Raw genomic sequence first — 15,261 nt, 5'->3', positions numbered from 1 at the left:
GTTTTGTCTTTTTGAGAATGTTTACATTGATATCCATTTCTATATTTGATATACTGTAATTCTCATTAATATGCTGGCACTGGCAAATTGTTCATAAAGCTCCATTTGTCCTATCTTTTCTTTTTCAACATCTTTGATGTATTTCTCTAAATAACTGACAGTTTAAAGAGATTACACAACTGAAAACAACAGCAGACAGAATAAAACAAAGAATATATATTTTAAGCATTTTCTCCTGGGAACAGAGCTCAGCAAAAAAGTAGGACTTTTTATGAAGACTACATCTGTATAACAAGCACAGAAATAAACCCTGTTTGTGACATCAAAGAGGAGGATGAGGCATAAGAAGTCAGGCAAATGAATTAGCCGAGACGGCTCGTCAGAGAGGCAGACAGAGAGAAGGAGGATTCAGGAACATGGAGGGTGCAGAGTGCCTGGTGAACAGTGAGGAGAGCCAGAGAGGAAGGAGGTCACATCAACCTTCAAGAACAGAAGTACTGTAACTCATATTGGAGAAGAGTTCATTTTAATGTGAGTGTGCCTGAGTACATACAGGCATACTGTATACAGTATGACAGGTCAGTACGCAGTGTGTGCACTCACAGGATGACATTAAGTCATAATCATTAGTCATAAAAGAATTCGCAGTTCAGTCAACAATGAAAATAACTGTTAGTCACAGCCATTATAGTTATTTTTGTTACTCATAAGTAGTTGATCACTTTCAGTATTATTTTCTCAGTTGATTATTTGAACGTACAAAAATAGTGGACATCTCAGTTTCTTCTTCAGATAGTTTTTACTGTGATATAAAACAAAGAGCAAGGCATTCTTACTAATGAGAAACTGAAACCGCAAATGCTTGGCATTTTTTTGCTAGAAAAGATTCAAAGAATTGAATCTTAAATAAAAATGTTCTGTTCAAGATCAATCACAGACCTCACTGTCAACTTGTTACGTAAGCTCACGGACTCAGGACCTCAGACAAAACTTCCTTCTCTTCACCTTTTTGGGCCAGCAGCAGAGGTTTAGGCCAGATGAGAAAATGTATTTGTATTTTTAGGTGAATTAACCCTTTACGAGTCAGAAAGCCAAATGACAATGTGGGAAAGACACAAAGAGGCACAAAAAGCTCAAGTGAAAAAGAAATACTACTGCATACATGGTTGTACTACTGGATTCCTGGAGTCTTTCTGTGATGAGTCAGGTTCACTCTTAATGGTGTGCTTCTACTTTCTCTTTGCATTAAATACAAGCTGGATGCTCACAAACTGTGCAGCTTTCTGAGTATTGTGACACAGTAAAGCAATATAACTTGTCATAACACGTGTCATGGCTGAAAAGCCCATAGTTAATGACTTCACTGATGGTTGCATTCCACTTCGACGAGGTCATTTTATTTTTCCTGCAGGCTCACTGGAATATAGCTCACTGCGGACACAAGTGAGCCATCATTAATGGTATTAATTCCACTTGTGCTATGACAAGTCAAAATGTCTGCAGCTCTGTGAGATTTGAATACTGTTGATGTCCTGTAAAACCATGTATCTCCAACTTTTTATAGGCTAAGAAACACTGCACTGTGTTGGGTTTGTGTGACACTACATTTAAATGCTTTGTCTGTCTGAACCTATTAAAGGACACTTGTTTGTCATAAAAAGTCAAATCCAGCAAGTTTGAAAATACTGTACATGGTTTTCACTCAACAGTAATAATGATAATAACGATAAAATCATTTTGTTTTACCTATTAACAATGCTATATTGCTTTAAAATAAAATTAAAGTAAATAAAATAGAATTATCAGCCCTGTTGTGGACAAGCCATATTTAACTCCAACTTGTCACCCAAAACAAAACTACTCTCAGTCTGTGTCTCTTAACCTGAATATGAGGAGCCAAAGAGACTGCAACAAAACAATGAATGGCCTCACTACTGCGTTCAGACACTGATGCTGCTTGGATGGCTCACACTGCTGTGGCAGCTCTCAATGGAAGTTACAACCCAGCCATGCTGGGAAGCAGGCTCGTGATCCATTGAATATGTGCATGTGTCAGCCTGAGCCCACAGTGTGCGTATGGCAGACAGGGAAAAGGCAGTAGACTTTATAATCAAGTGTTGAATAAGCCAGCTGAAATTGTGAATATGTGTGTGCTTATGCACATGTATTACAACATCTGAATGATACTGTGAATGCACCTCTAGGCCATACAGAAAGATCAAAATGCTTTATCTCCTCACAAAAAGCACACATCATGCATCTTCTACACCCTTGCACTGCACGTCTTGTGGTGTGACAGTGGTGACAATTGGTGCAATCTGTTTTAACACAGAAAAATGGATAAGCACGTGTGCAACAGCTTTTCAGTGACAGACAAACAGCACCAGGCTCCATCTGCAGAGCACATCTGATTTCAGATCTGTGGTGCTAAATTTGGTGCTGAAGGTGCACCTGTATGTCTACATGCGGCATCTTGTGTTTGGTTGTGTGTAACTCCTGCTAAAAGCTCATGTGTGACTGATACGGCTGCATATGCATGCAGACCCCACTGAGTGGCCGAGAGGAAGATCCAAGCAAACAGGATACCTGAGAGTCTATTAGCAGCTGGACCCATGTCATGCTGCATGCGTGGCCAAGCAAAGGCGAGAGGGGAAACACTGCATCAGAAAAAAGACAGGATATCCGTGTGTGTGTGTGTGTGTGTTGTGTTAGAAGAGAGGCGCTACATGCAGCCAATCAATTCGTGGAGAGGGTTCCCTTTCTGGCTGATATATGTAGCAATCTGCAGCCCCACATCACAGCCTGAGCGAATACAAGCCCTCTGCGTTCATTCAGAAATTATGGCAAGCTCGGAGGGCCAGCCTGCTCCAGCTATTCACATGCTGACTGCTGCTGCACTGTCACCACGGCTCTAATAGAGAGGGATTTTTTGGGGGGGGGGGGGGGGGGGGGGGGCGCGGGAAGAGGGGTGTAGTGGGTACATGCCTGGCTGACATGCATGTAAGAGCAGCTGCAGTGTGCAGTAAAATCTCACCTTCAGTGTTGTGTTTGGGTAGCTCACGGGCACCTTATGGAAAGTGCTGTTGGAAAGCACAGCCTGCCTGATATCTTCGAAGATGGTGATGATATCATCCAGGAGGCAGCGCTTGTCCCTGTGGCTCAAGACGCAAAGGTGCGCGAACGTGTAATTGAATCCCTTGTAATTGACGCGCAAATCCAACACCTGCTTGTGGACCTGCAGGACCTGGTCGGCCAGCTCCAGGATGTTCCCCCCGGACTTGGTCAGCAGGATCAGCCTGCCATATCTGCCCGGGGTGTGCAAATCCGAGTACAGCTTGTGCTTCGACTGGTCGATGGAAAACAGGCTGTTGGCGAGACTCCGCTCGATCTTGGCGAGGCTGTGAGTAGGGGCGACCAGCACCTCCAGGTCGGTCTCCGGCTTGAATCGGCTCAGCACGGTAGATCCGAAAATGATGGTGAGGACCGCGGGGACAGTGAGGAAGAAAACGGGATGTCTGCTAACGAATAAGCCCAGCCAGTAGAACGAAGCCTTGAGCCCTCTGTGTATCACTTGCCGCAGCATCCTCCACAAAATCCAGCTTGCAGATGCCCCGTCTCCTCCGATGAAGCACATGTGACATCAGACTCCGTTCCCCGGCTTAGTTCAATTCGTAAGAGAATTACACCAGACTACAACACCACCATGCACACACACGCACGCACACACACTCACACACACAGACACACACACACACACAAAACACCTGGAAAAACAGCACTGCAGCAATTCGCGGCAAGACGGACGGACACACAGAGACAGGCAGACAGTCAGAAAATCATCGTGCATCAGCCGATCGGGACGAGTCCGTGTTGTCTGCTCTCAAGCCATTCCGCCTCCGTGTGATGGAAAAAGCGGCGAGTCTCCTTCGCTGCACCGGCTGCAGCGACAAGCCGCGGCGGCGTGAAGTGCATGTGTGCCTCTTGTCTGCCTCCACAGCGCTCACACCAGCGGTGGCGCCTGATTTATGTACTTAACTGTAACCATGTGGCGGGGTTGATGGGGGAGGGAGGGCCAGAGGTGGAGGGAGAAGGAGGAGGAGGAAGAGGGTTTGGGGTTGTGATGGTGCCTGGTTATTTTAGGAGCAGTGGAGGCAACAGGCAACATGAGAGTTGTAAAATGTTCCTGCAGGTGGCTGAATGACCAAGAGCACTCACAGGGATGAGTCAGTGTTGGCTTCATGAATGGGGAAAACCCAGCTCGTGTTGTGCTTCACGCTGAGTGGTTTGTACAGGCCAAGCAGGTTGGTGTGACAGGACCAGGCAATACAGACCCCCTGGTGTGTCTGTCAAAAATAGCATTATCGTTTAAGTGGCTTGTCACTGGGTGATTATTCCACACACACACTCACACACATATCCTCTAAAGCCTAGTCATTACCTCTTCTGTGACTGAAGTGCCTTTTTTTAAGTGGATACTGCATTCCATGAACTGCGCCTGTGTCACTAAGTGAATTAGAGCAGGTGCATGAACATGGCAGCCTCTAGCTTCTTTCTGACACAGTTCCCTGGCTATCTGTCGCCAGTGTGAGAATGTTATGTGATTGAACATGATGCTGTGCATTTGGCGACCATTCTGATGAGCAAGGTCATGTGGCCGTGACAGCAGACAAACTGTATTTTCCAATACACATTTGACCTTGAGTCACATCGTTGTTGATCCTGTTATAGAAGTCAGCAACATTGGTACTGAGAAGAGATTTTTTTGAACCCGGTGCATTTCAGCCTGACTCATCATCAGTGGCCATGGTCCACCACCAGTGGCAGCACTGAGCTCACGGAGCGGCATCTTCTTCAAATTGACACAGTCTCATAGAAAAGACACTGTTTGAGCTGTGAGAGACAGATTCAAAAAAGAACGATATTCTGATGTCTAGTCCCTAAACACATCCTTAGATTAGATTTTGACACAGGACCCCATAGCAGGACAGGGACATGACATCAGGCAAAAATTTAGGAGCTACCTTAATCCTATTACCATTTCAGTTTTTATTGTGCTTCAGTGATTCACACTGCCAACAAAATATGCATCGCAGTCAAGGTGATGCCTTTGGGACCCCCTGAGGGTCTGGGATCTCAAGGCTATTTTCCTCTTTGCTCAGTTGGCAATTCAGCCTTGGGATAAGTAGGTTTTCTTATCAGTCCTCTTAAAATCTGCTTACTAAGGGGAAAAGTTTCATTTGAGTAGCTGCCTGTCCGTTGACCAGTTTCACAGGCAATGATTAAACCTCATCCTGGTCTAACATCTTCTGAAAATTTCATCACTGAAAAATCAATTACAGTTCAGGATTAGGATTAACCCATGCTTGCTAAACTGTAAATAGCATTTGTATACTACTGGGTTTACAGGGGTAATCATCACCAAAGCCCCTTCCCACTGTGTATACAAAGGAACTCAGTGAAGAATCCGCCCAAACCAAGATCTCATTACATAATTGTTGGAGACTGGTGTCATTGTTAATGACCCAGACCTTAATCCTGCCTTCTAAGAGCCTGATATTCCAAGCAGCACCTCTAATTGTTGGAGAAGCAGCAGTGAAGTAGCATAAAAAGTAGGGCATGTTCAGTTGCTACCTCTACACCTGAATAATTTCTTGGCATGAGTAAAACCCTATTCACCAGTCTGCCAAAAAGGCCTCCTGAGCAGAAGATGCAGCAGGGTTATTTGTTCTTATTTGTTTGCTTTGATTGTCAGGAGCTGCTTGCATGAATTTGCAGTTTTAAATGACGAAGTTCCTACCCTGCTAACTAGACCCATTCAAAGCACACTACAGAATTCATGTCTGTGCACTTTCATTGAATAAATCATTTCTGTTTCAATCTACCTAGCATTCCAAAAACTAATTCTTCAGAGCAGCCTCCACCACTGAGGACTCGAGATAAACAACATCCTGTTGTGGCACACTATCAGCTGAGCTGGAGTAGCATTTACAAAAGCCCTTTATCTTGACTCAGAGCATTGGTATCAAAGAGTTTATGGCTGGCACAGCCATCCAATCTATCTTGATTGGCCTTTGCAATGCCATGCAGATTCAGAAACGGGGCACAACGCATTCTAAAAGTGGTATATCAAATATTAATGCTTTAACCTAAAAAATTCTAATTCAGCCATTTATTTTCATGCCATTGCAAATACACTACATTGTGATATAGCTGTTGTATGCATTTACTAATGCATGAATTTGCATCTGTACACACAGTTTGCAATAACATAAATACTTTATGGATTACTGCTCTAAATGGGTAAGAGGATAGTGTGTGCTCATTGCTTTCTCATTTTAGAGCAGTAAATCTTCACCTCTGGAAGGACTTAATTAAAGGCCACACAGTGACCACATCCCATTTAGCCTCTTATTGGATGCCAAGTGCCTCCTTTAGAAACCAGAGTCTCTGATCAGTGGGGATAGGGTCACTACTGGTAACCTGAAAGTATTATGAAAGAGTTCTGCAGTAAACCAGTGTGTACAGCACAGTTTTTTCTTTTAACTGTAATTGATGGTCGATGCTGTCCCTGAGATATTGTACATAAATTTTTCACGACTCTGGATCCAAGCCAAGCCAAGGGAAAAATTACGTTATCTAAATTCAGAAGTTAGCTGCACAGGAATGCAAAAATATCTAAAATATCTGAAATGACCATTGTTGTTTACCAGTTATATAAAAAGTGTAATCCAATGATTAAATATCTGTGGAAATTTGCAGGTACAAGAAAATGCATGTTTCACCATCAGTGCCTTTGTCAGACTGAAAAATCCATAAAAAACATCATATCCAGGTGACAGCACAGTCCCTCCCACAGGTCTTTCTTTCTTTCAACAAACAGCTTACTTAGCAAACATTGTAACTCTGTCACTTAAGTAGCCTTGTAAGCAATTGTTAAGTAGCCAACATAAGCATTAAGGGTGGGTTGAAATGGAAATGAGACTCAACAATCTTTCATCACAATAGCTCACCCCACCTTTAACACCTGTTTAGCTACCAGTCTCGACCCCATTATTGAGTTCATCATCAAACTTCATCCCTTTAATGGGAAGAGCTGTCTTGAGTGGTGGAAAGCAACACTAATGTTTAGTCCTGTTTTGATATATGATATTTTCCTGGGAGCAGGTACTCAGAAGACACCCTTGGGGCAGTGCCACTTCTTGATCCTCTGATTTTGCACTGAGGGCATACTGTATGCAACAGTAACTCACTATCACCTCTTGAGGTACAAAGTGGTACTATGAGACAGAATGGGCCAGGGCTAGCTGGTTAGCATGCTAACTTCAGAAAATATCACTACACTGTAAAATTCATACATATATCTCCTTTAAGGGCTCACAAATTCACTTCTTACCTTGCCTTTTTTGAACCAGTGGTGTTTACATCACTTTCCTATTGTCCTCCTGTCCTCTTTTACTGGAACACAGTATGTACTGATGATCTCTACAGTTACAAATGTGTACTGAGTCACTCCTGTGCTCATGGTGTGTATTGTAATAAAACATTATATACAAACAATCTTGGGGACAAATAACATTGTTGGTCTATAGCACCATCAGTGATCACAAATTACACAGTGCACGTTTAATATCACAGACAAATTAAATATTTACCCAAAAGCTATAAGATTCAATAGTACTGTTAATATTGTCATTAGATAAGCAGGTATTATACATCAAGGTGTCAAATTTGTATCATATTTAAATAAAAATCTGGTATTTTTTCTTAAAAAGGTTTCATGATAACCTTCTTTTATACAATGAAAAGTAGCAGATTCTCTAAAATGGGGAATATGGCTGTGGTCGTATATATCATAAATCATAATGTCCTGCGAAGAAACAACCAAAAGCATTTAAAAATACATACTATGTCATTTTAAATAGAAGTATTTAAAATACATCTTAAAAACCTAATTCAACTTCATCTCTACAAGAATTTTCTTAGTAGGACTGTGTGTGCTTTGGTAGCGACATAAAATGAATACATCAGATAACAGCTGTGCATGTTGTCATATCTCATTTGAACTTTTTCAGTGTGCCAAATCAGAGACAAGAGACAGCTACAGTTCTGCTGGAATTTGGATATATCACCAGACCCACAACCCGTAAAAGCTATTCTTGAACCAAAGCAGCAATCAGACAATTCACACCCAAACTCACCTTAGGCATTAAAGCAACTATAATCAATGTTTTTATGGTAACAAAATCAGCAATGTTATGAAATTTGACAGTGTAGCATCTGTATCTCCCCTTTACAGAGCTTTAGAGTGAGATCTTTCAGATCTTTGTTTAGTTGCCCAGCTGCATCTTTACTGCTCTTTACTGAAAAGGCACTAAAAGCCACTGTATAGTACCAAACAAACAGCAGACAGACACCACTGATAACACTGTTACCACTGGTGAATTCAAGGGAGCTAATTGTGCCCCTGGTGCCCACATGTTTGAAAAAACGCCTCATCCATCCATGCCTCTATGGTAAAGTGCCCTCTAGGGTGCTCTTCTAGCGAAGAAATGTGATTCAGGGCTGTAAAAGCTGCCCTACATGTAAAGAAAATTATTTAACATCCATGTGTCTCTAAATGGTTAAGTAGTTAATAGTTTTCTGTATGTTTTTATTACACAGGTGAAATAAATCTGAGTCACATAATAGAACACTTTTACTCTTATCCAGGGTTTAATGCTATTTCACCATAAAGCATCATGACTTTCTACATGGTCAGCCCTGCAGTTGACTGGCGACTAGTCCACGGTGTATCCCGCCTATGCCTGGTTTAAGTTGGGACAGATGGGTGGATGGATGGATGGACTTTCTGCATGCTGGTCTCCCACCACACACAGCAGGTGCCCTCTTTATTTTTGTCTTCCCTGCCCCTCAGACAGCCTGAATCCACCACCGATTATTACCACTAATTCTGAAAGCTTTGTCCAAATGTACCACAGAACTACAGTCTTGTCCGGAATCTGAAAATAAACCAGTGATATTTGGCAACCTTTGCCATATTTATTTGGCATGTTTTGGTAAAACATGCACAACTTCAATTAAGTGTAGGGTACCAGTCTTTGTATATCTATAACGTATTTCCAGCTGATTTTCATATGTATGTGTGTGTGTGTCACTATATAAAAGTGATGTTCTGCCTGAGTGGCAAATGCTTGCGATGTCCTGTAATCCTGCAGGGTGCTCCAAAGGCTCCAGTGTCGTCTTCAGTGCTAATCAGAGCCATTCATCAGCCCCTCCACAAAGACACACGCACACACACACAGAGACACACACAGAGACACACACACACACACACACACCAGACAGTACACAAGACAGCCCTTACACTAGGATGCTAAAATGCTGTTTTATGTAAGTAATCACACGGGCAGATGCATATGCAGGCACAAATAAAGACAAATTTTAAAGCATACATCTACAAATGTGCACTGATGAGATGACACCCACACACACATCCTCTGGAGGCTAAAATAATTTTCCCATTTGCTGCACTGAACCTTAATTTTCCCCTTCGGAACACAACTTAACTGAGATGACAACAAAGGAACTCTTTTCAAAATATAAATGATACAAAAGATTGAATTTTCCTAGTCAGCGTTGACATAAGTATGTTTTCTGTAGCTAAAGGGCTTGCTGGCTAAATAGCTGCTGGCTAGTTAGAATGTCATGGTTTTAGGAGGTTATTGAGAAGTAATTTGCTTCTCTGTAATGCATTTTCACCGAGCATTAGTATCAGTATCAGGTATTTAGTTAGAAAAGTCGAGGTTTAGTGCTTTTCTTCTGACACTTACACTCCTGTGTAACAAGGTTATATACTGAACTTGAATTGACACACAGAACACTCTGTATCTCTGCATTAATCAGGCCACATGAACATTATGTTGGCTGGGGGTCTTAATGTTGTTGCTACTGCTTAATATTTTAGACATTTACTGCTGCTTCCTTTTACGCTAGAAAACAGCGTAGGCGTTTGATGTCTTGCCTGAAGGAGGAATCCATTTATTTTCAAGCTGGGCCTCATATTCACAGTTTTGCATGCTAAAGGATTGATTTTATCAAAAACTACATCACCCTTTTCACTGTAGAGCTTCAGTTGCTCAGTTGAACTCCTCATTTCAACCTTTAACTACAGTAATTTTCGGTGGAAAAAGTGCATTTAACTTTTTTCAGTTACACAAATACTCTACATATCTTCACGGCAAAATTAGTAGCTTCCTAGTTTATAATTAGAGAAATGATACTGATTGGGATGAACTTTCTTAAGAATTCTGTCTGAATATTCCCACAAGGGCATACATCCAGCATGTAAATGATTTTTTATTATACTGTAGGTACTCACACCCTGGATTAGTGATAGTTCCTCTCTGAAAATACTGGATTTATGAATATGGGTTTACTCAGCAACTGGGAGTTTCAGCAAAGCATGGCAGTTTTCCAGTGGTCACCAGACCCTGCAAACACATGGTCATAAATCCTGAAATTTTTCCACGTTATATAGAGAAATGGGATTACATTTGGAGGGCGAATGTTTCCTTTTCTCCACTTTTCTCTATTAAATCTTATAATGGTTCGAATGTTGCAGTATAGATTGTCAGCTGCATGTGGTAGGACACCAGGGTGATGCATTTATCAAAACTGGTGAAGATAAAAATGGTTTCATTATGTGTCTCAGATGTAAAGTATAACTTCTACACTTCTGTGATAAAAACTGAGGGAGAGCCATCAGTTGTTTAACCTGTGGAAACTTTAGCATGTGAGTCAGCCTATAGAACCCTGCACTGCGTTTTCTCCATTTTAAGGACGCCCTATAGAGCATTGCATTACATTCATTTGGCTTACACTTTTATACAAAGCGGCTTACAATAAGTGCATTCAACCATGCGGATACAACCAAACAGCTGCTGCAAGAAACATGCAAGTACCGGTATATCAGACTTAATTGAATATGCTGAATTGCTTCAAGTCCCACATTTAGAACAAGAAAAGAATAAGCAAGCTCTACAGTATATTAGCTGCAGTTTCATATAATGTGTAATCCAAAGTATTGTGGTCCAGTTACTTGTGTTTTACTGAATTAATTGTCAAATAACCCTTTAATGCTTGATTCATTTGCATGTGATTTATAAAAGAGGCTGAAATCAAATGGATACAGACATCTGCATCCCTGAAAATAGCTCACAGTCAGCACAAGGAACATCAGCAAAATGTCATTTTTATCCCAAAAATACCTGCACACAATGAGCTTTCAGGATTCTATTTCTGTCTCAGCTCTATCAATAACTTTGGTGAATAGTGACAGTTAATGAATGTCCCCTCCTTCCTGCATGACAGCACATCTAAGTCTGCTGAATCCACCCAACTGAGCACTGCAGGTGTGCATAGCAAGTGTTGTCATTGCTTTATTGGGGTGATTGACACGGTTAATACCCTCAAAAATGCACACAGATGCAGACTCTACCTAATTATGTCAAGAACAAAAACACAGATCTTTTGTCACTGGAAGCTCTTATTCACTTCAGCTTCTCCTCTAATGACCATTAATCTTCAGAGAAAGACATCTTCATCCAGTTTTAGCTAAATTTAGCAGCCTCTCAGGCCATTCATTCTCCAGAAATCGAGACAAGTGAAAGACAAAACTTTCTCATCTGCCTATTAATGTGACTTGGAGGAAAAAAAAATCTGCAGAGTTTGCATAATGAGGGTTTGCTGGTGGATGTCACTGATTGATTCTGCTTGTACTCCACTGTTCCCCACAGACGAGACCCTAATGAGTCCTCCACTGTTCATAGTAAGCCCACTTAACCCAAATTGGGTACCATTGACTCTGCTATACTTAAATAATCATCTATCGTCTACAATCCAAAAAGCACCATATAGAACAAGCATCATTTTTGGTATCTTTCTCACCCACTAGTGATTGATATTTTTTATTCTTCTTTTCTATCCAAGTCTGACATTGAGAAAATCAATTTCAATTTCATGTGTTAAGTATGGAGTTTGAGTCTGGATGTGTTTAGCCCATTGATATATAAAGACGGATGACGCTTCTCTACTGCCTCCCAAAGTACAAAAATGAGGCCAAAATACCAATGGAAGTGCCTTCTTCTTGAGGTGGTGCCATCATGAGACGAGCTGCACACTAGCACTTTGCGAATGGATAAACAACTGTTCATCAAGATCCTTTGGACTGTTGCTTAGTTGCTGTCTTGAACTTGAACACTACCTGACTCCAGCCCTGTATCTAAACTTGCATTAATTGATTATCTTGGCAACATGGAGGCAGCACAACAAGCTATAAAGAAAGATGCTAAAATCTTCCATAGTGCTGATAGTTTTCTGTGGGTTCATCACGACAAGAGACTCCTCTCACATTCTGAGCAGTCATGCCATCTATTGTCAATATAAAAATCTTGGTTAGTGCAGTTTTAAAAAAGTGCCATGTGGAGCTAAGTTTTTTCAGAAAAATGTGTTGTGTGAAAACACACTGGAGAAACAAAAATGAAGCAAAGCTGATTTCTTTGATTTTTGGAAACTTGCATCATTTACAGTTATATTTGCTAGTTAGCAGTCTTTTTCCTTTTAGAGTATTACAGCCTTACTTCAGCCACTTGAAAACGTGATGAACAACTGGTGACACTGCCTTTTCAGTTCATATACACAATCAACAATGACACATGCACACATCTGATTTATTGTTTTGTTATAGTTTTTATGTGTTAAAATGAGCATTATGTGTCCTTTGTTGCTCGACTTTGTCCTTTGTGTTGTTATTTAGAAATAGCTGTAGAAACACAAATGCACTATGTTAATAATTGATGTAGGTAGCATATGAACATGCAGCAATGCTTGCATTTCGGGATGATGCAGAACATGTTTTATGAATCCGCACAACTCCCCGAAGGAGATAAAGTTGTGCAGGAGAGAGAAAGTGAGAGCTAGAGATACCCTTCTGGGTTTCTTCCACCACTCACCCACATGAAAAGAGCCTTTATTCCACAGAGACAGAGGAGTAGGAAAAAGGGAGGTAGATAATAGAAGTCAACCACTGCCTTGTGGGGGATGGAGGAAACCCTGTGCAGAGTTAGCATTTTCAGGCCCCTTAGCTTCACTGATGCTCTAACATCACATCAGTGTACCTGCAGGGAGAACAGAAAGCACTGAGCAATGTCCTTATGAGAGTGGGACTTGCAGGTGGCGATACAGTACATGCAGGGAGGATTTTCAACTTGATAAAGCATACCTCTGTGTCATACTCCCCGAGCACCGACCGTCCTCCCCGTCTGTTCTTTGTAGGTTATGATCAGTTGTACTGGCAGTCCCTGAATGGAGGGCTTGTCACCTCTCCTCCTCGCACTTGTGGTGACACACACACACACACACACGCACACAGTCTCACCTCCATAGCAGCCGACTGTCAACGTGTCCACCCATTTCACGCCACACTCCAACCTGTCAGTCCGTCCTTTTAATTGGCAGCAGGCTTCTGCTCCATAGCTCTTCCTTTCAGAGGGGTGACAGTAGGTGGGGGATTCACAGATCAACATTTATGAGTTGTTACAGATTTAAACTCTGTTTTTCTACTCATTCCCAGGAAACAGTGTAAAGCAGTTTACAGTTCAATAGTGGATGGTTAAATAAAAATTAGCTATCATAGCTAATAAGCTAGTCATCTTTTGTGAACATTCAAAGGTCAGAAGAAAGAGGATGGTTTTCCATTGGACAACAGTGAAAGTTCAAAAGTCCCTTTTGGTAATGGCTCTGTCCAATTTGCTGTTCCCTTCAGAGAAGATGCAGTCAGAGGGTCTTGGATGTGGCAAACATTTTACTCCCTGTTTCGAGCAGTTGGTTTCCTGTTAATCCCTCCAATTAATTCATACCTGGAAAATGCACACCACAAACACAGCTTTATTATTAGCTTCTGCACAACTACACTGGAGCATTGGTGGCTTTGTCAAAGTATCATAAATGGCATCATGAATTACTCACCCACAGTCGGGTGCAACAATAATTCCTAAGCTTAGTTTGTTATCTTTCAGGTGACCGCAGCTGTTGTTCAGCTCTGTTGCTTTTGTGTCATTATTATTATTATTATTATTATTATTATTATTATTATTATTGTTGTTGTTGTTGTTGTTGTTGTTGTTATTATTATTATACATTTCAGAACTCTTCTACAGTAGCAGTATTCATGATCAGTTTATTTAGCAATGAAATGTGCTACTATTTCTTAAATTTAATAAAGAATGAATATTAGAAAACAGACATTTTATCCCCTTGTAAACATCTAAACCTCTACTACACCGTAGTGAATGGGCTCCTTCTCCATCTGTTGAAAAGGATTGTATGAAAGTTCCAGAATTGCTGTTGATTTTTTGTCAGATTGACCGAGTGTTTTTTTTTTTGTTCTTTTTTGATTGTTTTTGTTTTTTCAACCATGACCATTATCTCTCTCCAATCTTTCACTGCTATACATGGGATGTATACTGATGCCCACAGAGTACTCATGCCTTTCCCTTGCAGGAACACACAACAAGCCACACATATACCGACAGATAAAGATGCAAATCTGAAAGACAGTAGGATGATTTTCTAACTTAGTAAACCTACAGGTAATGTTACTTGCATCATTGCAGTAACCATTGTTGTGGAAAGTGATATCATTTACTTTTTTTTATTACCATTGCATTCTTACTATCAAGAATTTAAAAAAGGACATACAGGAATACATGCTTTTGAAGCAAAACACAGCCCCTCTTGACATGAAAATGGTAGGTTACAGATGTAGCTGCGGTGGAAGTATTTTTACCAGCTTTTTGAACAATTGCACATGACTGAGAATGTTCCTCTGCTACAACACACAAAGTCTATAGTCTGCTAAAAACAAACAAACAAAAACAATTGTGTATACAAATAAATGTGTGGTAAATGACCTATGCTTTCACACACATTTCACAAGCATTCACACAAACACTCACACTGATGGAAGTGTGATGGAAGAACTATCTTGCCTAAAGATACTTCAGCAAGCAGCTGGAGATTGAGCCTCCAATCTTGCAATTGGTGTATTGTCCTGGAGCAACAGCCGTCCCAGTAATAACTGCAATAAAATCAGGCAAATGCAGTCAAAATAATATATAGAATTAATTATATAAATGCTGGAGATGTCATTTAAAGATCACACTGGTTTTGCTGTCCTAAGCTTCTTGAGCACTGAGTAAAAAA

At 41.0% G+C, this 15,261-nt stretch overlaps 1 protein-coding gene across 1 annotated transcript in view; it reads right to left on the bottom strand.

Annotated features, from left to right (window-relative positions):
• Window positions 1-4,307, bottom strand: part of ptchd4 (patched domain containing 4) — a 30,115-nt gene extending 25,808 nt beyond the window's left edge. Inside the window, exon 1 of the mRNA XM_046373947.1 lies at window positions 3,035-4,307. Within this exon, the coding sequence (XP_046229903.1) occupies window positions 3,035-3,634 (600 nt within the window). The 5' untranslated portion in view covers window positions 3,635-4,307. The remainder of the gene's footprint in view (window positions 1-3,034) is intronic.
• Window positions 4,308-15,261: the final 10,954 nt, after the last annotated feature.

Source organism: Scatophagus argus, chromosome 19 (genome assembly GCF_020382885.2).
Source record: "Scatophagus argus isolate fScaArg1 chromosome 19, fScaArg1.pri, whole genome shotgun sequence".
NCBI lineage: Eukaryota > Metazoa > Chordata > Actinopteri > Scatophagidae > Scatophagus > Scatophagus argus.
Note: the sequence above shows the minus strand (reverse complement) of the source record. Positions and strands in the feature narration are given on the sequence as shown.